Source organism: Vidua macroura, chromosome 2 (genome assembly GCF_024509145.1).
Source record: "Vidua macroura isolate BioBank_ID:100142 chromosome 2, ASM2450914v1, whole genome shotgun sequence".
NCBI classification, from domain to species: Eukaryota; Metazoa; Chordata; class Aves; order Passeriformes; family Viduidae; genus Vidua; species Vidua macroura.
In genome coordinates, this window is record NC_071572.1 from 109,634,558 (window position 1) to 109,657,480 (window position 22,923).

General features: G+C 35.5%; 1 protein-coding gene across 1 annotated transcript in view; it reads right to left on the minus strand.

The window, feature by feature from the left end:
* GBE1 (1,4-alpha-glucan branching enzyme 1) overlaps positions 1 to 22,923 on the minus strand; it is a 138,487-nt gene that overhangs the window by 3,230 nt on the left and 112,334 nt on the right. Inside the window, exons 13-15 of the mRNA XM_053970837.1 lie at positions 15,926 to 16,110; positions 14,688 to 14,835; positions 8,144 to 8,271 (exon numbers count right to left, since the gene is read on the minus strand). Of these exons, the coding sequence (XP_053826812.1) occupies positions 8,144 to 8,271; positions 14,688 to 14,835; positions 15,926 to 16,110 (461 nt within the window). The remainder of the gene's footprint in view (positions 1 to 8,143; positions 8,272 to 14,687; positions 14,836 to 15,925; positions 16,111 to 22,923) is intronic.

Genomic DNA, 22,923 nt, shown 5'->3' on the forward strand with positions numbered 1-22,923 from the left:
AGCAGAATTTCAGGACATGTGCAGTTGATTGTATTTAAACTAATGACAGATATGTTTTCCATTGAAAATGGGGAGCTGTATCTGCTAGCTTATTACTTTAGTCACTTGTTTTTTCCTTACCTAGGGAAATTAAACACGCTTTTTAGAGATTTTTGTCTTGGTGGGCTTCTTGCTAAATCATAGAAAAGCCACAGATGGCACTATGTGGCCATATGTGACTTTTCTATGATTTACCAAGAAGCCTAATCTTATCTCATTCACTTGTAACCACCTCCAAGGCTATTTGCTACAAAAAGCAACAATTAAGGCAAGAACAATGCAAAAATATCAATTATTGATTAAAAATATTAATAATTACAAATAAGATTACTAATTATTCATTCCACTGGTGTACAATTTTTTTTAAAAGGAAAAATACTACACAACTATTAGGTACTACTTGTTACAAATATATAGGTATTATTCCTTTCCCCCAGCCCAACAATATTTCCAGAAATACTGCATTCTATGTGCTCTGGCTTTATTACCTGTTTAACTAGACAGAAGTCAGAACATTGTGTGATGGACTGAGGAAGAAAAATGTGACCAGTGAGGTTGGAAAGATCACTTGTCTTTCCTGAGACAAGGTGAAAACTAGAAGATTATCTGCCCAGGATCCCAGCAGGGTTTTCAGCCCAGATTTCTCACCTCCACTCCTGTTTCTGACATCCTGAACCAGAAAACTTCCTCAGCCTTTTCACTCCAGCATTATTCCTTTTCTTTCAGCACCTCTCACCTGAATTACCACTCTTATAGTAACATATCCCCCTTAACTTAAATTTATTTTCTCTATATTTTTCCTGAGTGTACTGACTGTCTCAAGCCATTGCACCAAGTCAACTGTGCTCCAAGCATATGCTTCAATCTGCCATTAAGGGAGACTTATTAAAAAAGTCAGGAATTCATTGCTACAGGATAAGCTGAAATGCAAACATTTTTTTGTATGCGTCCAGACACTTTCAAAGATATAAATGTATGGATAATCCTTAGCTCTAGATGTATCTGGATTGGACCTTGAACATCCAATTGGTCCATTATTCACTCCGGTGTCATCTACAGCTGTGCTCTGTCTCATCATGTTGCTCACTGCTGCAGACTCCAAACAGGATCAGCTCCCTCACAATTCCTTAGACTCTCCTTGATACCAGTCAAGAGCTGCATGCAGAGCTTCTGATTGCTGAAATGGCAGTGGCCAAGCCAGTTTTTAACCCACCTAACAACCTTATCCAGCCCTGTAGTTCCTCAGCTCCTAGGCAGGAATGCTGCAGGAGACAAGGCTGAAAGTCTTACTGAGCTGACTGGAGCAACCTTGGCACACATCTTGAGTTGTTTCATCAAGAAAGCAATCAGGCTGACCATGCATGCTCTGACTTTGCTAAATCCTGGCTGGCTTTCTGACTGACCCATCTCATGTAACCCACTTGCTTGGACATGGATTCCAAGAGGAGGTGGTTCTTGTCTTCTGGAATTGCCCTACAGACCGCTCAGCCTTCCTTTTCAGCCTTGTTTCAGCTGTCAGAAATTTCCCCTGACCACTGTGATTTTTCTCAGACAATAATTACCAATCACATCACTAAAATCATCCAAGCCTCTGGGTGTACCCCACTTATATACAGCCTCTTTAACCTATTGCTCTCCTACTTTATTTTCAGTAGTGCACCATCACACAAAAAGGGTCTGAAAGCAGACTTTGCCCTTGGAGTCTTGGAGTCTGAGAAAAAAAAAAAAAAAAAAAAGGCACTGAATACTCCTGTATTGTCCATATTATCCATCAAAGTTTTGAGTCTTCCCTTTGTCAAGGGACTTGCCTTTTTTTTTTTTCTTATCAGCAGATTTGCAAAATCACCTTCTTGCCCTTCTTCATTATATATACAGTATACAGCCTAAGATATATATCTATAAATAGACAAGTATACTAAAAGTACATAGAGGCTTCCTGATTAAAACCATTACAGGAAACCTAGGTATTCATCAGCAAAAAACACTACCAGAGATATGTAATTTTTCACTTTTTCCATACCCTAGGAAGAGTGTCTCAGAATTTTATTCTTTCATATCCTGTTGCTGAATTATACACTTTCAATTACCAGTTTCGGTTCTACTGATCTCTGTTCTTTTAACATGCATTTTCGGATCCCAAATTTAATCCTATTCATGTTTCCTTTACCATTTCCCAAGGCTCACTTGATGAACATGGACAGAAGTGAAAACCCAAAGAACAGAACACTAAAGAGAATTCATTCATAGCTAACCCACATCTTGACCATCATCAACCAAACCACCCTCAGAGTCTCTCTTCTGTTCCAAGCTTTCTGCTCATCCTGAACATCCTTTCCAGCCACTTCCTCCCCTCCTGGCTCACCCTTGTTGGGAAGGGCCTCAGGAGACCCAAACTCCCTTCTGAAAGCAGGGTGAGCTCTGAGGTTACTCAGGATCTCAGTGAATTGTCCCTCTGCTCTCCATACCAATTGTTAACTTACAACCTTGAGCCCCCTAAGGTTCACACCAACTCTACTATTTTAGGAAATCAAGAAGACACCTAAAAACACACAGAGAAGGCTCATGAGGCCTTTTCTGACAGGGGAATGTAACATGGGGATTGGAAAACATCCAATCTGTTGAGGATGACTCAGCTGCAAAGACCGTTTTTGACAAAGTTAACTTTCAAGTGTTTACTCATAAAATATCTCTGAAAGTCTTTTTATTTTCAGTTTGGCAGGAATGAAGTAACTGCTGTTACTTCACTGGCAGATGTGCTAACAGAGAGGATGGTGGGGAATCTTGTTCATAAGTCAAATACAAAATGGGATTTTGTTGGCACTTTTGACCTTTTTATACTGCATGCCCATGTGAGGCAGCTACACTGTCTGAAACTAGGCAAGTCCTACACAGATCAAGGCTTCTGCCACTCAAACAGTATCTCTAGTAAAGAGATTAAAGAAAAAAAAAGAGTTTTTTTTATAATCAACCTCTTTCCCACCAACTATCTATCAAGATCATAGTCTATTCATGCTGGCTATCTCACAAACAGGACAAAAACAACTGGTACTACTACTGGCCAGGATGTTTTCAGCCAAATTCTTACTCCTTCTACTTTTCTTTTTTTTTTTTTTTTTTTTTTTTTTTTTTTTTTTTTTCTGTGAATATCCAGAAATCTTCTAGGAAAAAAAGAGATTTAAAGAGTAAGAAGAATACAGGAATACCACATGTAGGAAGCACCTGTGAACAGCAGCAGCTGTAGGCAGAAATATCACCTTACATATTTCAGGAGAGGACTAAAATTCACAGCAATCTCCAAATGTATCTAAAAACCCACACGCAAGAGGTTCTACAAATGACAACTGTTACTTTCAGATCTGTCAGACTAATTCAGTACCAGGTGCAAGCACAACCAAAATTGGCTGGAACTGCAATGAACTACTCTTCCTCTGACTTTTAGGATTGGAAAACACCAAGCCCTAAAAATAATTTCAAGGTCATTTTGTAACAGATGGGAGAATTACTAGAACTTAGAGCAAGATCAGGCACTGCAGAAAAATACTCAGTAGCACATATTGCAGCTGGTAGATGCAGAAGGCAATGTCACAAGAGCCTGTGCCAACATTATCCCAAACTTTTAATTAAAATGAGGGCTTTAGACAATCTCCTGTCCCTGTATCACCACTCATTGTCACACATGAACACTATTCTGAGAATAAAATTAACCATCAAAGAATAAAATAGATGATAGCTCTTCCTTTCAGACTATAATTTATTACACAAACCCTCACACGTTTTAGTTTTTATTTTGGTAGATCTTGCACATGACAAAGCAGGTATGCTTAAAATAATATGAAGTTCTGCCTTCCAATTTGTTTTTCAATTTACAGCTATACAGCATGAATATGCAGAAAACAATTTCTTAGACTGTATTGCTTCATTTATGCAAAAGAAGTCCATATGCTGCACAGGGTGTGTCTCAAAATTTCTATTATCTTCTGCACTCTTTTTTCAGGTTGAGAAAAAGTACTTTAAAAAAGACAGCAAAACCCTCTGAAAAACAAGTAAACTGAAGACAAAGATAGGATGAAACAAAATTACCAACAGAGTAACTTTATATTACATTTGCTGGTGGTTTTAAGAAGTCAATCAATCAATGAAGATGAACAAATTATTTTAGAAGTCTTAATCATCAAGAGGTAAAAATCAAAAAACTTTTGTGGCATTAAATTCTGACTGATTCACCTAGCTTGAACATTTAAGTTTCTAACTACAAACATTCTTTCATTTAATCTGTATATCTGTAAATGTCAGGGAAGAAAACAGTTAAAGATTACATCAGTCCCTTAAAATTCAGTACATAAATCCTTATAATGAAAGTTATTTAAATGAGCATTTTCAAAGCTAAGGTCACTAAAAGCTTTTAGATCACTTCCATCTATGGGAATATTTTAATTTGTCCACAGACTTAAGGAAGCAGGAAGTTGCACTTTGACACTGAAAAAATATACATTAAGGTCAAGGTTAAAAACTCAAGCCTGTAATAAGGATATTCTTAAAATAAACTATATAATTTCACTTTAATTTAATGTGAAAAGATTTTATCACTGAATGCCAAAAATAGAGAAACAGAAAAAAGACAGCACTGGGACAGGGGAAAATGAATACCCTGACATCTATTTATTTTTTAACTAATTGGAATGAACTACAGAAAAAGTAAATCTATAAAAGTCAAAATATGTTAAGCAATTATGTTTCACAATAAATCATATATGACTTTTCCAGTGATACAATATTCTCTGCAACATTCCACTTAGCCTGCTTATTACTCAGTTTCTGCTGGTGCATGAAGTAGGAAAGTATAACCCCTCCATTTTCATATAAACCCAAACTTTTGGCGTGGTACAAAAAATTTACTAGGACACTTATTGATAGCTAGGTCTTTCCTACAGCAAAATTCAAGGTTGGATACCTTAGAAAAGACCAACAAGAGATTTTGAGTGATGCAGTATTAAAAAATTAAACTTTTTCTTCCCCCTGCCCCAAATCTAGGTTTCACATCCAACCACAAAAGCCAAGTTAGGTACCAACAAATGAATTAATCCATAAAGGGGCACTAAGATCTGACAGAGGTTGAAATGCATGTGCAGCACTCAGTTCACATCTTGCAAAGAGATGATGAGACATAAGCAAGACTAAAGGTTTATAAATGCATCCAGAAAAGCACAGAGTTTTTATAAAACATACCTCCAAAAAGACTAGTATGAGAATATCAGAGTGGAGTTGCAAACAGAAATGAAGCTGTGGTAAAAAGAGTCTATTCTTACAGTGACAAAATGGTTCACAGCTTGTTATTAGAAAGTTTGATTACATGGAATGTCATGTACATTTCATGTATTTGTTAACAATACATTATAGAAAAAGCAGTGAAACGGAAAAATTAGTACAGTTATTTAAATAAGTCATATTACAAAGGACATTTCTGTGCATTTTTTATGGAGTTTTCAAGGTGTGTATGATGATTTTGAATTCTGGCCCTCTAAGAGCTTGACTAAACAAGCCTGAAAATTGTACAGTGAAATGCTCAGCAGTGCTTACAAAGCTTCATCTTCTTCCAGGATTCTTTGCTCCAGGAATTTCACATCTCCCTTCTTTTCCTTTTGATATGCCACCTTGAATATTTATTTTATTAGATGATTTTTTAGAATGAATCATGTCACATTTAATCTTCTATTTTTGTATGTAATCTTCTATTTGTGTGCTATTTAAGCCTGACCTGAGAAGCAGAATTATTGCAAGTGATTTCATTTTGTCACAACCCTCTGGGCATGTTTTGCTGACAATGTTTATCCATACACTTTAAGGGAGGTGCACCTCTCATTAAAAAATTACTTCTTCCAAGTTTGTAGCGAAGGAGAAACTAAAATTTTTGAAACAAGAAACTCAAGTTTCATGCATTATGAATTATTATTAACAGGAATAATTATTAAACAACAGGAAAAGAACTTTAATGAGTTTATTGAGGTGGGATTTTATTTGAAAAGAAATTTAGTGGGAAGACTTTTGAATTGGATTTTAGAAACTGTAATTAAGACTAAAGAAACTCCTAAGCAGGACAAATTACCCAATAACCTGGATATAAATTGCTATTTGAAATAAAACTTCTTTGTTCTACTGCAAAATAGCATTTATTGTAACTTTTGTTTGCTCTTACATGAAGACCTATTTGCTGAATTTAAGTTTTCCAGATTTTTTCCTTGATCACTTTTACTTGGTGTCCTTTCACTGGTACTTTACCTTTATTTGGTGCAAGTTGCATCCTCTGGGGGGTTGGCTGGAGCTGCTCTGTGAATTAGGTGGCAGAAGGACACAAGAGAAAGTTTACCTGGGTTTCTTTCTGACCTAGAAGTGCCATTGCCATGCCACAGCTTATGGTACAAAAGTGCATTTTCTGCTGTGTTTGCCACATGCCTTATCTTCCACATACTCCTAGCAAACTGCAGCTTCACGTTCTGCCACATTTGATTCTGGCTTGGAAGGCTTGCACTCACCATCTAATGGACTAAATGTGAAATATACATTCCCAATCACGGTTAATTGGCTTGCAAAAGTTAAGTTAGTGATAGATAATTAAGATGCTCTCCAATCAGTCAGGCAATGTATTTGAATTGGGCACACGAAGCACGAACTCTGGAAGCAATAATTTGCTACATAACCTTCAGGAATGAAACCTTAGACCTTTCATTTCACATTAGCACAAATACTTACCCACACTATGAAGGCACTGTCACATGAGGTACTTAAAAAAAAAAAAAACCAAACCCAAAACCCATTCCTAAGATCCTTTACACCAAGCACAACAAAAGCAGAAAAATTCTTTCATGTAAAGAAAATATTTTAAATCATGCAAATTAAAGAAATGCCAATAGTCTGGATACAACCAAAGAAAGAGAGACAGAGGTTGGAAGTGACAAAAATTCTCAGGAGTTTAGATATCATGAGAAAAGTTAATATGTGACACTAGAAATTCATGTTCTGTTCAGCCATGGAAGGGGAGTGGTCCGCAAAAATCAGTGCAGATGCTCCATTTTTGCAGGCTCTTAAGGTTACAAATGTAATTTATTTGCAGGTGTTCACGTGTACCAATATACCTGTGCATACAGAAACACACCCTTCACCCACATAAATGTTTTAGGTATAAAAATCTACTCAGCAATGTAAGTGAGTTCAGAATTTTTTCAGTGAACACTTTATTCCCAGCCTTTCTGAATTTTATTTTCTTGTGCTTATGAGCATATACACATATGTGAATGCATACTGAAAGAATGGGAAATATGCGCACATATACATACAAAAAGAATAGGGAAAATAACATTGTAAAATTGGTAATTGTGATGATTCTGATTTCAAGAGCAATTAAGAGAGGTAGAGTTTTATTAGGTAGAGTTTTATTAGTTTTTTTTAGGTAGAGTGACCACCTCAGCTAACAGAAATTATATGCAAGGATGTGTCTCCCAGTTCACCTCAGGTGATTTGTGGAAAACTCTTTATCCATTATTTATACAACTTTAGCACTGGAAATCCTTGAAATTCTTGATGTGAACAGAAAAATTCTGTTCCATTTTGCAAAGTTTTTCTGTAAACTGAGGAGGAAAAAGCCAGTTGGCAAACACATCATTGACTCTAATTCTTATTTGTATAGTTAAGCACATGATTTTAAGACGGCAAAGGAAGATTCAGTTTCTGCAGAACTTTAAACAAAGCAAGCATGAAGTTTCTCAACGTGAAAATAAAGCAAGTTATATTAAGGATAGCAGCTCAAAAGCCTATTAGTAGGTTTTCGTGCATGTTGGCAAGGAACATGTGTGCCAGACACTGCAAAAGTGCATGGAAATATAAAAGTAAGGTTGAAAAAGAAAGATTAGTTAATATTATTGGTTATAATCAGATCATGATGTTATCTATACTGTATTTAGACAAACGTTAATTTCAGAAAATAAATTTAAAATACCCCTTTTCCCCTAAATACTAGAAGAGATGCCATTTTTGTCCAAAGAATTGCAAAACTTACACAGATGAAAGTAAAATTAAAACAAAGAAACAAACCCTCAAACAATTTACTTACCATAATTGAATTAGGTCGATAATTGTGAGGATATTCCTCAGAGAAGTACTCTGTATTGTGGTCCAGCCTTTGATGCCCTCCATATTCTCCAGCATCAGAATCCAGAAGGATTTTATACTTGAAGGCAACTGTTAAGGAACTATGCCAATTACCCCTCAAACAGAAAAGAAATCAAATAAAAAAATCTAGAAAAATAGTAATGGAAATTATGCAGTAATGGAAGCATGCTGATATATTCAACATAAAGCAAAAATCATAACAAAATCTAAGAAAAGAGCAGAAAAACATACAAAACATATAGAATTCATATGAAGTTTTGTCCTGAAAATTTAATTTTAACATAGTGACTCCTCTTAAAGCAAGTACCTCCCAGTCTCTTCTGCAATCTGCCATGAATGATAAGTTTATAGCATTACAGCAGATATACACAGCACTTCAGGTGATGAACTAGACTAAAAATGTACCACTAAACAAAAAAAAAAAAAGCATTTGAATTGCATTTAAGAAGTAACATAATTGTGGCCATCAAAATCAATCCGTATTTAGCAATATTTTACAGTCTGTCAGAATCTGATCAAGTGTCAATCAGAAAAGCATGTAATTTTACAGAAGGAAGCTCCACAACTCCTCTGAGAGTCTTCTGGAAACGAGCTGGAATTATTATAGCACAGGGGAACAAAAGAAAGAATATATTGTAAAAGAAGGCTTTTTAAGAGACAAATATTCCGACTGCAGTTGTTAAAATGGGGTGAATTATTTAACAAAGTGTATCAATGAGTTGGAGTACCTGTAGATACTTAAAAGGATTCAAACAGATTTAGTGAAAAATAGAAGACAACATAAAGTTGAAACAATGAAGTCAGAAAAAATAAGGACATAAATGGGGAAATAGAGAGCTAACTCATACTCAAAGTCATTTTCTTCTTATTTGGGACAACCACAAATAATTTTTTATTTTTTTTTTTTAATTTCAGTACCTTGTATTTTCTTGATTGGACATAATTAAAGCATCTTTTTCCCTCCTCTTTGGTTACAACAGAAATCAATCTCCACTCCCCGCCACCCAAAAGAGAGAGGGAAATAAAATCCACAACCTGCTTCCTCTATTCTAAGCTGTGGAAGAATATTACTTTCCTAGAGCTTGTATTTAATATGTAGGATGAGGGATTTTAAATGTAGGATGAGGGATGAGTGAAACAACACTCTTTCAAAAAACTCAGTGGTTCTTAAACTGTTCTTAGGCTTCTGTGTTTGGTCTACCTTTTGAAAACAGGCCTGCTCCAAACCTGAAAGATTGTGGTATAAACAGAATTGTTTTCACGTCTCTTTACGCAACTCCATCAGATGAGGTGGAAAATTCACCAACCACCTGCATTACTGACTGAAATCTCTGGTGACAAGGAAGGCTGAAGCATGACATCACACAAAAGTAACCACAAATTTACTCTGAGACACTTCAGTCTAGAAGATTGCAATGAAGAAAAGTAAATGCACATAAGGAAAACAGGAAAACTGTCAATTAGCTCCCAAATCACAAATGGTAACTAATCCCTTCCCCACAAGTGTTTGCAGCAAAATGAGAGAATGGTCCAAAACTGCCAAGTTAGTTGTTGAGTTCTACAGGGCAGGTGCCCAAAGATCACCACATTCTCCAGCAAAATCTTCATGTTTGTTATCTTTCCTTAAAAAAAAAAAAAAGGTTTGGAAAATAATACTTTGCCAGCTTTAACCCTCACAGGTTTTCATGTGTACACCATACACACCTCTCCCCTCCTTTCTTTTATAAACATTGTCTAATTACCATTCATTTGCTGTCATGTACAACATGCAAAGCCACAAACTACAAGATCCAGTCACTCTCTTCAGTGTCCTTTCAGCAGCAGCAATGTCTGCTATTATTCCACTACCTATTTTATTAACATGGCAGGAGAATGCCTCCTCCAAGCATTTCACACCTTGCTTTGGTGATCTGCACTATACATTAAATTTAATAAGTTATCAATGTTGTTGAAAGCCCTGACATGTTTAATGATTCCCTCAAAACAATAGAGAGCAAATGCCATTGTTATGGCTATGCTGTTTTAAAAACAATTCATAAAATTACGTCTATATTGCCAGAGAGTACTGCTGCAGTTAATATTATCACGTCTTCACACATATACATTATAGTTTGTGTAAACACTGTTAACCAGATCCTGAATAATGGGGCCATAAAAGAATTTTAAGATCTTCACAGATCAGGTATTTGTCTGGGAAAAATAACTAGTTTAGTAAACTTGTGCATTTACCTTCCAACTTAAAGCTTCACAAAAAAGTCAGTTTTCACATTTCAGGATTTTACAAGCATCTAGTTTTCTAAAGATTACTTTCACAAAAACATTAAACAACAGATGTGCAATTTAATAGAAGGCTTTTTTTTTTTTTTTTTTTTTTTTGCAGTGAGGTCTGCTCTGTTTCTGTGACAGTGCTAGAAATACTAGCCCAGATTCTCACTGGAAAAAAAAAAAAGGCTGATTCCTGTAGTTTGGTGCTCCAGCTAAATTTTCCACCCACTACAAGGAAGGAGAGCAGCAAAAGCAATGAACCCTTGTATAGATAGAGCTGAAAATGGAAAAAACTGACACATTATCTACCACATTAATTATTAAATCATTATGCTTTTATAATGTTTTGAAATACATATTTTAACACAGTTTTTAAATTTTATCTTCTGCATGTTTAGTGACACATTTGCAGAGTAAATGCAAATCATAAAATAGGATAATTTGTATTTTGTTTCAACACTTACTGCTGATGAAAGAAACCAAGTAGTGCTTGTGGGGGTGATAGAGTCTTAAGTGGTTAGGCCATTTTGCTTTTCATTATTCTTGAATTTCACTAAAAAACTAGCATAATTTCAAGATGAAGGGTACCACTTTTGCTCCTCTCCACACACTGCTAATTTTGAAGACTAAGGATTCAACCTACGAGTGACAAAAAGCATATGGAGAGTATTTGGCTAAATTTTGTAATGAAGCTAAACACCTTGTCCTGATAAAATTCAGCTCGGGATATTTCAATGATAGGTGAAGCCATTTAAGCATTCAACACACGTACAATATGGAGAGGGAGGGGGGTACTGTCCTTTTTTACTTCTGCCAAATATGATTTTTTGTTTAAACCACATGCAATTTTACAGATATGTCAATCCATATTGGTTGGTGATTGTAAATATAAAATGCAGATTCACTTTTGAGCCAAGATAACAAACCTTGTTAAAAAAGAGGGGGGATATATACACATATAGCTTAACTTTAACACGACTTCCTACACAGGGGAAAAATTATTTAACAAAACCAAGTGTGGAATCTCAAGGAGTGAAAAGGAGTAATTTCTGAAATCTTTAAGCCCCTTTCATGTTCTTTCTCCATCCTTTCAGCCATGTTCCTTTTTTATCGAGGAAAGAAGGTTTCCATATTGAATTTTCACTTCAGACTGGCCTTGGAATCCAAGCACTATTCCACAGAAAGACTGAGGCAGTACTAAAAACAGAAAATTGGAAACTTATGAATGGTTTCCCCCTTAACAGTCAAAGTTTTATCTACAATCAGAAAACTAGAGACAGCTGACCTAGATGTTGATTGTTCATCTACCTCCAAACTGAAGCAAATTAGGCAGAAATAATTTGTTAGTTCAAGCCGCCTTTCTCATTAAAAGGCTTCTGAAAGAGCATAATTTATCAAGTAAAATTCCAGCATAAGCACAGAAATGTTTTTCTTTCTCCTTCACATAATGATTCAGAAATTGGGCAATAGGATATGCCACTCTGATACTCACAGCGCTGCAAACCTCCTTCTTCTCCCATGCAGATCAAAGAGGCATTCCCACATTAGTATGCTGTATTTCTTATTCACACCTATTAACCTTAAGTATCAACTACCTTGATGGAAATTAGCATTTGACTGATCCTAAATTAAGTCCTTTGTCTCAGTCTGCCAGAATTCTACCAGGCAGGGACAGTTACACAACCGCACTTCAAAGAGGCGTCTTTGCCTTCAGCAATCGCATGCCAGTGACTCATTTAAATGACCTTACTTGTTCATTAGAAGCTCTAGATGCACGTTGTAAATGTCAGAGAGGCTGAATTAATGTGGGGATTTTTTTAAAAAAAGTATATTTTTGCAGCATTTTGATGGCAATATTTGTGATTCCTCAGGTCAAGTCTAGCTATTTGCTTATGGACGACTCTGGCTTCAAATCATAGAACATCCTGAGTTGGAAGAGAGCCACTGGGATCCAAGTCCAACTCCTGGGTCAGCACAGGACAGCCCCAAGAATCATATGTGCCTGAAAGCATTGTCCAAATGCTCCTGATCTCTGTCACATTTGGTGCTGTGACCACTGCCTTGGGGAGTCTGTTCCAGTGCCCAACCGCCCTCTGGGTAAAAAACTTTTTCCTAATATCTAACCTAAACCAGACACAGCTTCATACTATCCCCTCAGGTCCTGTCACTCGTCACCAGAGAGAAAAGATGAGCACCTGAATATCTTTATGAACCCTAAATTCATGCCACTCTGGTATTCAATCACTCTGGGACTACAATGCTTTGATACATGCTATGAAGAAATAGCAATATGTAAAACAAAGAAAGCACTCTTTCCTATGACATTTTTTTTCTGTTTGAGCAGTATACGACAACATGAAATGTCAAAATACAGATAAGCTAGCAGCAATTCATACTGCTCAGTATTCACAGACTCCCATACTCACATATAAAATTAAGGTCTCATTCCTTGAATACTTCACACCAAAGTACAGTATCTTACGAGAACAAATCACAGAACAGAGCAGCCCAATGTCAAGGAAAATAAGCCAAGAGAGAAGACTGAATTATAAGGAAGAAGGAAAAACTGACCACAAACTGACTGTGACTTTTCATACAGACATTGACTAGCTGAATGCCCACAGAAAGACTTTCCAAACCTGGTGGGACCAGCAGGACTGTAATGTCTACTGACTACAACTTCTCTTATAAAAGTAGAATTGGAGCTGTTATGCCAACAGCCTACATACAGAACAGTTGAAAGAAGAATGATGTTTTCAGTGAATTCAGAACAGAGGACTGCCTAAAAAAATGCAGGCCAGGCAGTAAACTCTGTACCTTTCAATATACCTGGTAACATATTTGAGCAACTGTATATAAAAACAGCTTAGAGATATATATCACTGCAATATACGGATAGACCAAAGCCATCCATTTAATAAAGGCAAATTCAATTACGTGTTAGATGCACTCATTCATCTAGTTCAATGCACAAAACAAACTTAAACCTAAGTATTGAAAGGATCATCCCATTTCCCACAATTCCCAATATAATTCAGAAAAATGTTTATATTAAAAACCATTTGATCAATATATTATTGCAATTTATCTCTTCCGGTTTATAACAGCAAAGGGTATCAAATTAAAAATCCACTAATTTATTAAAACAAACAAATAGACTAACAACAAACTTTTGCTTTTAGGTACTTCCTCTTCCCATCTAAGTTTCAAAGGGATCAAAAATAATTCCTTTTCAAGTGGAGAAATTGTTCTGAGGATTTAATATCACATTACCATATGTCCTAATAATAGAACATCCTTTACTGAAGTCTTAGGTTAAAAGGTTCCATTAAAAAAAATATACATAAAAATCATGGTTGTAATTGGAGGAGAAGACTTAGGAAGAAACCTTAGCCAATGCCAAAGTATTTAAAGAAAATAGATAAGGAAATTCCTCTGCATATTAAGTAGCTCCTTACTCTTCTCTGGTGAGCTCCCCCTCCTACAGAGGTGTGCAGCTCTGGGATCCTCGGGACAGGAAATTCCATGATTGAACTAAAGCAACTGAAACATGGAATTATTCTGAATGGCTAATACATAAGGAGTAGGCTAAAACTGGAACTGCAGAGCTTTAAACTGACACAGCAAGAGTCACACACTAGGCTGTGTTTGTCAAAGGACTTGAAATGAAGTGAATTTGGGCAACCAAAACTCCCCCAGAAAATCGGCATTAATTTTTGGAGCTGCTAGGAATTTGGACACAAATACAAAACCAGTCAATTACTTGAGTTATCACTTACTGCTCAGCTGATCTAAGAGCACCTTCTCAGTCCACCCAGTTTTAAAGTACAAATGTACAAATACAAACTTCCAGATGACTGTTTGCACTAATGCACTTTCCTGTGTGACTCCATATAGCATCATCCCACTGTGGTGGCTTTCTGTCATCTATTTAAGAAGTGGGAGTTACTTGTTTTTTCATTACTCAATAGAATTACAAAAAAACAGCTTCACAAGCCTTTAAATTGCATTTTTTTTTACTTGTTCTTTCTACAAAATTATCTCTTATGAAGAAGATTAATTTATAGATTTTTTTTTGCTGTACACAAAGAATTAAAACAATATTATATTGCTGACAAATAAGTGATTTCTTACCTTTTAACTATAGGTTGAATTCATATTAGGAAAAAAAGACATAAAATCAGCTTTCAATTTCTAAAACTTTTCCTCACAAATGGAACAGTAAAGGAAAGGATATTTTCCTGGAGTTTCAATACCCACTCTGTAGTCCACATAACTTTGGTATGGATGGAAGTTGAAAATAAAAATAAGACCTGCTCTCTCAAATGCTATGACCTTATTGGATTCATGCTTTTCACTCACATAGGCCTAGGGGGAAAACAAAAAATCAACACTTTAATAATATTTAATTTCTAATGGATTAAAAAAGCCCAGAAAAACCCCACTGCTTCTGTAGCTCATTTCAAGTCATACAGGTAAATATTCAAGGAACAGAGCTAAAGGCATTAACATGCACACTGAAACTGTTTATGTATTAAATGTCATATAAAGTTTTTGATTACTAAACTGTAGCTTACTTTTTACAAAGAAATATAAGCTTGTTCAGCATAGAGCACTTGAAAAATTCTTGCTCAAAGATTGGTAACATGGTCTTTTCATCACACTTTCCTTTAGTAAAAAATGGATTCCTTTTGTCAAATGAAATATTCAGCCTATTTGTTATGGGAATCTGCATCACATACAGTATTATTAATTCAGAAAATGAAGCACTCAATATGTTTTTTTGTTTGTTTTTTAGCAATCTGTGTGAGACACAGCTTTGATAAGCCACAATAAATGGCTGCACATACCACCTTTATTTGCTAAAGCCATTAATGAAGAACAAGACATCAATTAAAAAATTCTTTAAAGTGGATTATTCTTTAAAGTGGACTAGAATGAAATAATTAAACACTGAGGAATTATAACAATTGATCTTCTTTCATAAGTTACAATGTGATACTACTGTAAAAAATGCAATTGCAGAAGCAGCACGTTGATAACAAGGAGACTATAACTTACACTAGACTCTGTTGAAAGTTTTTCCTCAGAAATGGAATAATTATTTTTATAAAGTGTAATGCCAAACCAAATTATACTTTTTCAAAGCAGTCCTTGGATTGGATTACGGACAATTTTCTAGTCTGCTTTATGCAATTCACAGTTACTAAATAAAAATAGGGAAAAATAATAGGAAAAGACCTTGTTATGAAGCTAAAAGGAGACTGTTTCAGATTTCTATTATCTGTGGAAGATATTTCAGTGCCATATTTTGACAACTTGAAATATATGGTGAGGCATTACACAGTGCATAATAAAGCACTGTTTGAAATTTCAGCATGCAAATTTGGAAATGTTGTTACTCTACACATGTACCCAACTGGTGACTAAATCTTATCATTTTGTATATACAGCTTACCTGGGGAGATGCAAGCCAGCCATATCTTTCCTCCAATTTATTCATATCTCTATCAAAGGCATTTAGGAATTTATAACGAAGAAGATCATCCTCAGTAAGATTAAACTGTCTTCTGGCATAGTGGTAACTCTCATTATTCCCTATTCTGGGGAAGTCAAGCCATTCTGGATGTCCAAATTCATTACCTGCATTTAAAAATATTAAGGATCCATGAAATCACGTGCTAAGAATACAATGAGCCTGCAAAAGCAAAATATATAAATGTGTATTGCTGTTCTACAAGTTTTAAATTCCAAAGAACCCACTTCCATACATAAACCAGCCATTTTATTATGTGTCTCATCTTTTAATACGTCCCTCAGAACTTCCATTTATGTTAGCAGGGTTGTTTTCCCATTAAAGCTACAAGAGCAAAATAACCTGGACTCCAGGGGAAGTATAAAGTGATGAATTATGAACTCCATGTTATCATGGTGTGCTTAAAAATTTCTCAAATTTTTTTCTGTGCGTCTAAGTGCCGTTATATCTCAATTTGGTTTTCTACAGGAGTAGCTTCACAAGTCTGACAGTCTCACTCAGATTACCTAGCCCAAAAAACTGACCAGACTTCTCTTGAAGACAAAGAATAGGTTTATTCGAACTTGGATCACATTCAAAAAGAAGGAAACAGGTTGACATTCAGTCAAGAAAAAGTTTAGCTTCTCTTATATAGAATTTTCAAAGCAAATCTCATCTGTCAAAGCTAAAGATTCAAAGCAAAACCTCATTTGGGACTCAATATTTTGAGTGACTTTGATGTATCCAAAGTTTTCTTAGTTTATGTATTGTCATTATTACAGATTGAGACAACTCTAAATGCACTTAATAATTCTAATTCATGATATAACCTGCTGTCCTGCAGACTCTCTGACATTTTGGGCTATTCATTTGACACAGGATTAAAGGGTATCAAGTACCTTGCAAGTTAAACACTTGCTTCAAAGCCCACCACAGTTGATTCATGACAAACATTTCAGAGATTACACATCACCCACTTACCATAAAACAGAGACAAAAACATGTAACTGGAAATATGTATGGAAAGTAATATAATGAAATTTAAGAGCTTTTCTACTAAAACAAACAAACAAAAAAAGAATAGTAAAAGGATCCTCACATTTCCACAAACTGTTACTCAAGTTTTGTCAATGAACTGGAGCGTTGTGGGCTGACAAAGGGCAGGGATGCAAAGGGAAGACAAGAGATTCCTGGATGGATACCCTGCATGTGCATCCACCACCCATCTGCTGTACCACCCAGCCCACACTGCCTAGAGGGCTGGAGGATACAGGCAGCAGAGACAACCATGAACTTTGATTTGTGAAATGATTTCTGTAATTCCACGTTTCATGGGAACAAAGAAATGAACAGAGGACAAAAGAGAAAAGCCTCATATATATTTAGGAGAGTCCTTCAGAGTGGTATCCGCTTTGTAAACAAAGTGACAAGTTGTAAATTAAATTTCCTATTCAAAAGCTAAACCACTGAATTTCATATTCAGCTCAAAACTGGAGACAAATATAAAAGAATCAGAATCACAGCAGGACTTTCAAAATGACCTTGAAATAGTGCTGGACTGAGCTCTTAAACTGTGCTAACAATACGGTTTGGAAAATGAGGAAAGATATTGCTACAAAACAGACACAGTATCTAACTAAATTCAATATTCTCTGAAGAGCTAGGCAAGGTATTACCTTCTTTCGTGATCTGCACACTATTGAAAAGATGAACTACATGAGATAGCTCAGCTAAAGACAGCAAAAAACATCAGAAAGACAGAGATGACACATATCTTGAATTGATGGGCAAGGAAATCATACTTATTTGTTCAAGAAAGAAACAACAATGGAGGAAATAAGCAATAGAAGATAGCAAATAAATTAGACTGAACTAGCCCATCATTTCCATAGATTATTTCACTGTAAGTAGAGCAGACTTCCTTCAGGTTTATAATGTGTAATGACTCCCTCACCTCCACTTGCTTTGCCTATTTGCCCACCACAGTAACTAATGTGCTCCCAATGCTGTTCTGTGGTCTTGGTTTTTTAAAAGGAACAATATAAGTGCAGCAAAATACTAAAAGCAGTCTTAATTTCCTATTACTCATGGATATTAATAAAAAAAGGGAATTTAGTACAGTGCAGTGATTTGACAAAACATTAAGATACTTTCTTGTTCCCAAAAACACAAGCTGAGGTCTAAATTCTGTATGTACTCTGACAGTCTGTGTCTATGAGCATCTTCTGGAGAATATACTCCTGAGCCTTTTGTACTAGCTGCTTGACTGTAAAAGGGTCACTTGCTTTATGAACATCATTCATAAATTGTAACAGAATGAATTCAAGCAGTTTTGGTTATGTTTTAAAACTGTGGTAGAGGGAAAAATAAGTAACATTTAGGATGCATGTGCATCTTACGATGCATTAAGGCCATGCATCCTATAAAAAAAAACCCACATCTAAATGCTACTTTTTTTAATTGTTATTTTTTTCCTAGTTTAGCTTCATAACAAATGACAGGAGGGACTAGGAAAGAAAAGGGACAGGTGACCAACACTCACTGCTAAAGATAACTATTGGTTCACTGAACGTGAAGCATGATCTGCCTCCTTCCCCATGTTACACTTCTCATCCCTGACGAGAATCAGCAACATTCACTTCTATGCTTAGAGGCTTCCACAATTATCAAGAAGTATAACTGGGGTTTCTTTTCCTCTAATTAATTTACTGTTTGATGTAAAAGTCTAAACTACAGATTGATAAGAAGCCAGCTGCCACAAATGATGCAAATCAAGACAATGGAACTAATGTGGGGGAGGCAGAGAACAAAGCTGAAATTAACTGAAGTTTTGATTAGAGAAACAAAACAAAGACAAATCCTTGAAGTGCAATGCATGCTAATTTTATCTAGGAATTAATTGAAGTTTTTATTTCCTGTATATTGCACACACTGGACAACTTTATTATGTACAGGATTTCAAGATCACAATTCCAACAAATAAATTACTTTCTCCTACCATAATTAAAATTTATGTCAACCTTGTTTATGAGGATAGAAATGCATTAACACCACAAAGAAGTCAGGCTGCTGCGAATTCTTTGAAAGTTGATCTGCACAGGTCATTAAAGTTTTCTTGATCTCTCTTCTTTAGACATCTTTAGTAGCAATTCTCTTTCAAAGAATAAGCCTAAGCACAGAAGGGATATTTAAAAGATGGAGCAGGCAGTTTCAAGAGATGTTATTAGAAGTTGTTTGCATTTTGAATTAAGTACGACACTAAATATTTTAAAAACAGTTAAAACAAGTACTTTATTTTATACAACAAAGGTAAGAAGTTTAATTAAGTGTATAAGGCTAAACAAGATTTTAAATGATCTAAAACACTATAAAAAGATCCTATTTAAATCTCATGAGCTGGAGACTTGACACATTGGAACAAAATTCCAGCAGTTCCACCTTAAAATACATCTACCAAAGTATGTGGAGTTACACCAATTCACAGAAGTCAGATAATAAAGTCATTCAGGAGTTGCAACTGCTTTGAATTTAACTTCACTACCTTTGTGAACAATGATGATAGTGCAACAATCTGCAGGCTATAAATAGAATCAATGTAAATCAGATCTAAATAGCATGTGGTATTTATCATTATTTCAAACAGCAAACACTTCAAACAATGGAGTGTTTCTTCATTTTCTCTAGTTGTAAAGCTCTTGGGTGTTAAATAATTCTGATACTCTGTATTTACTCATATTTGTACCAAATCTTCTTCTTAACATTCATTACTACCGAACCCAAACAATAAACAGTACACTTTCTCTGAATGAGGAGAGAATGAGCCTCAATGCAACCATTCCTATAGTCTTGAAATCCATGCAAAAATAAAATTAATTGAAATGTCAAATAGGCTCCTGAAACACCTGGGTTAGATGACATGAAGACCTTCGCATTTTTTTAATTTTCTAGCACTGGAATTTAATGACATATTGGGTCCAAAAAGACTAACAAAATCAATTCAGGCAAACAATTCTATTTTAACTTCTGCATAAAACACAGGCTAGGGGAAATCTCTAGCATGAGGTAATGGTAGAGAGGGCAATTGGGAAAGACAGTTCTGGGAAAAAAACGTATTTTTCTCTCATTTTCTGAAAATACCAGATATTGTCCCCTCCCACGTTATGAAAGATAAAAATCAGGATAAACACCAAGCTGTTTTGCAGCCTGGATCTTCCATGTCTCCTAGGGCAGAAAGGAGGGAAAGTTTAACATTCCCTGTATTAAAGGATCAAAGAATCCATCTCCTCTGGGATGATATAGTCACAAGAAAACACAAGGATATCTCCAATGTATCCAAGACATGGGAAAGGACTGAGTCCTTAAAATGCTTGCCTTAAATCACACAGGGACACAATACTCTGTACAAGGACACAATTCCTGTTGTTTCTCTCCCATTCCCTCTTCCCATCAAGGACTGCTTTGTCTTCTCACATTTCCTACTGATGTTTAAAAGTTGGGAGCTATTGTACCATACAATTTTATAAACACTGATAAAACAGTTCCAGGTTCTTAAAGGAGATAATATTCCAATTGTTCCAACAAAAATTCCAACCATACCAAAAGGCAATGTTCAGTTCTCGTACTTCAAACCCAGATCTCTCTTTTGCCAGATAAATTACAGAAAAAAAACCCAAACCAAACAATAAAGAATTCTCCTAAGAAGCACCAATTCTGCATCTCTATTAGGAAGGGTTGGATGGTGAGAAGATTTCTTATACAGAGGAACAATCAGGCACAGGAATATTAAACAGGCCATAGCATTGCTTACTAGGATTTACTTTATTTTTCAACAGAAGCAGATCATATGATGGTTATGCCCACATGCTGGTATTCTAGTTACACAGAAAAAAACCCTCCATTTATCTGGAATAAATTATTCTTCCATTTACTTATTTGTAGTGTTCTGTCAAAGGAGTATTCAATAAAATACCAGTGGCCTCACTGAAAATAGTGTTCAGTTCCTAAGGGCAGATGAATGTTTTCCCTTGAATGTTTACTGAGCAGAGCAAGAGTTTCTACAGTTCAAACTAATAGACAAGGGAAAAAAAAAGAGTAGGCTAGAAGGGACCTTGAAAGGTCAATTATTTTATTAATCTACTCTTAGAAACTTTCAGACTTGAAAGTTTACATTGCAGGCCTGCTTTCTCAGTGTAGAATAATATATGACTGACTTACAATTTACTCAACATCCTCATACAGTATTTAAAACAATAAAGTAGTAACTAAACTCTTTGTAGTGCTTTTACACTGAAACAGTTACCATTTTGCTGTTTCCTATTAGCTGCATGCTGGTAAAAAATCAAGAGACTGACTTTGCTACTGTGACATTTCCACCAGGCTCTATGTGAACATGGCACAGTATACATTATTTAGTCAACCACTTCCAAGAGCTCACTAAAATATTTAGGAACAGAAATATTGCAGAACACATTGCAAAGGTTAAAAAAACCCACAACAAAACAGATAACCTCCCCCCCCAGTATAACAAAAAAAGTACAAATCTATATCAAGAAACATTTTTAACAGAAGATGCAGTCAGAGACATTCTAGCTAGATCTTTCAGTTTGGTGCACTGCCAATTATTAACTGGTACCACAAATGACAGGTTAATGGGCTTACAAAGTGAATGTAGGACAAAGCCAGAAGAGAAAGAGGTTCAAGAAAGGTGTCAATCCATTTGCTTTGGGATATCCAACAAATAGCAGTTTACTTGCTGGTATCAATATGAATTTCATTGTCTAATTTTGAAAGAGCATAGGAAGAATTAAGGAAAAAAAATGTAAATGGAAGAAAAATACTACTTCCATAGTGTTTGGTGCATAGGAAAGTTAGAGTAAATAAAAAATGAAAGTTCATTATTATACTGTTCTTATTACAGGGACAAATCCAATTACTTAAATAACTATGCATTTGTTAACAGCACAAAATAAGAAAATTTGAAATTAAAATTTGGAATAAACTTTAAACAAAGTAGGGTGGGAAAAAGGCATTCTAAAATAGATGTCAGCAATGAAAACAGAAGCCCTGGTTTTCTTGAAACAGTACAAATCAGACATCAGAGTATACTTCTGGCTTCACCTCTAAACCTTTTCTTACCTAATGTCCTCCAAGGAGTACATTCCCAAGATTCTTCCTAGACTCACATATCACTGCTTTGAAATTAAAGCTTCTTTCTGCCAGCTGCCTCCTGCCCTCCACCTGAGGCTGGTTCAACCCTGCCATGCTGAGAATGTATTTATAAACTTCCTAAAAACAATTGTTTTAGGAAAAACCTTCTCAAGATCCTCACCATTTTAAACATCTCTTGTCTGCCATTGTTTCCAATGAACCTGGCCACTTATTAAGGTATTTTCAAAAAGAGAATTATGTAATTACTGTAAAAGTCTTTGAAAAGGCACAGTATGATGTTGCTACACTACTTTTTCCTCAAAGAAATGGAAAACTCCAAACAGCACCTGAAGTGGTACCTGGGCACTGTTGCACAGTTCTTAAACAGTGCAGAGACCCTTGATGTGCTCAGTCTCAAGGCTGTGGCTGCCAACATTAAGACTCCCCTGATGCAGAAAACCAATCAATGGTATTTCTAAGTTGCCATAACAGTTATGCTTCATTTCAGCTAAGGAAATGGAGTTATTTGTTTTCTGAACGTTACATAAGCGATTTGTGAATTTGGAAGGTGCAATCCGTGTTTTGTTTGCAGGACTCGGCACTGTTTCAAAGAAACCTGTTACTGTAATGTCTCCTGCTATGAACTTGTATATACACAAATATAAATAAACATAATATTTAAAAAAGCAATCAATTGGTGTATTTGTTTCTACACACAATTCTACACAACAGCTCAAATCTTAGGTGGAACTAACACCTAACCGAAGCCATACTTTAGATATATAAGGATTTTT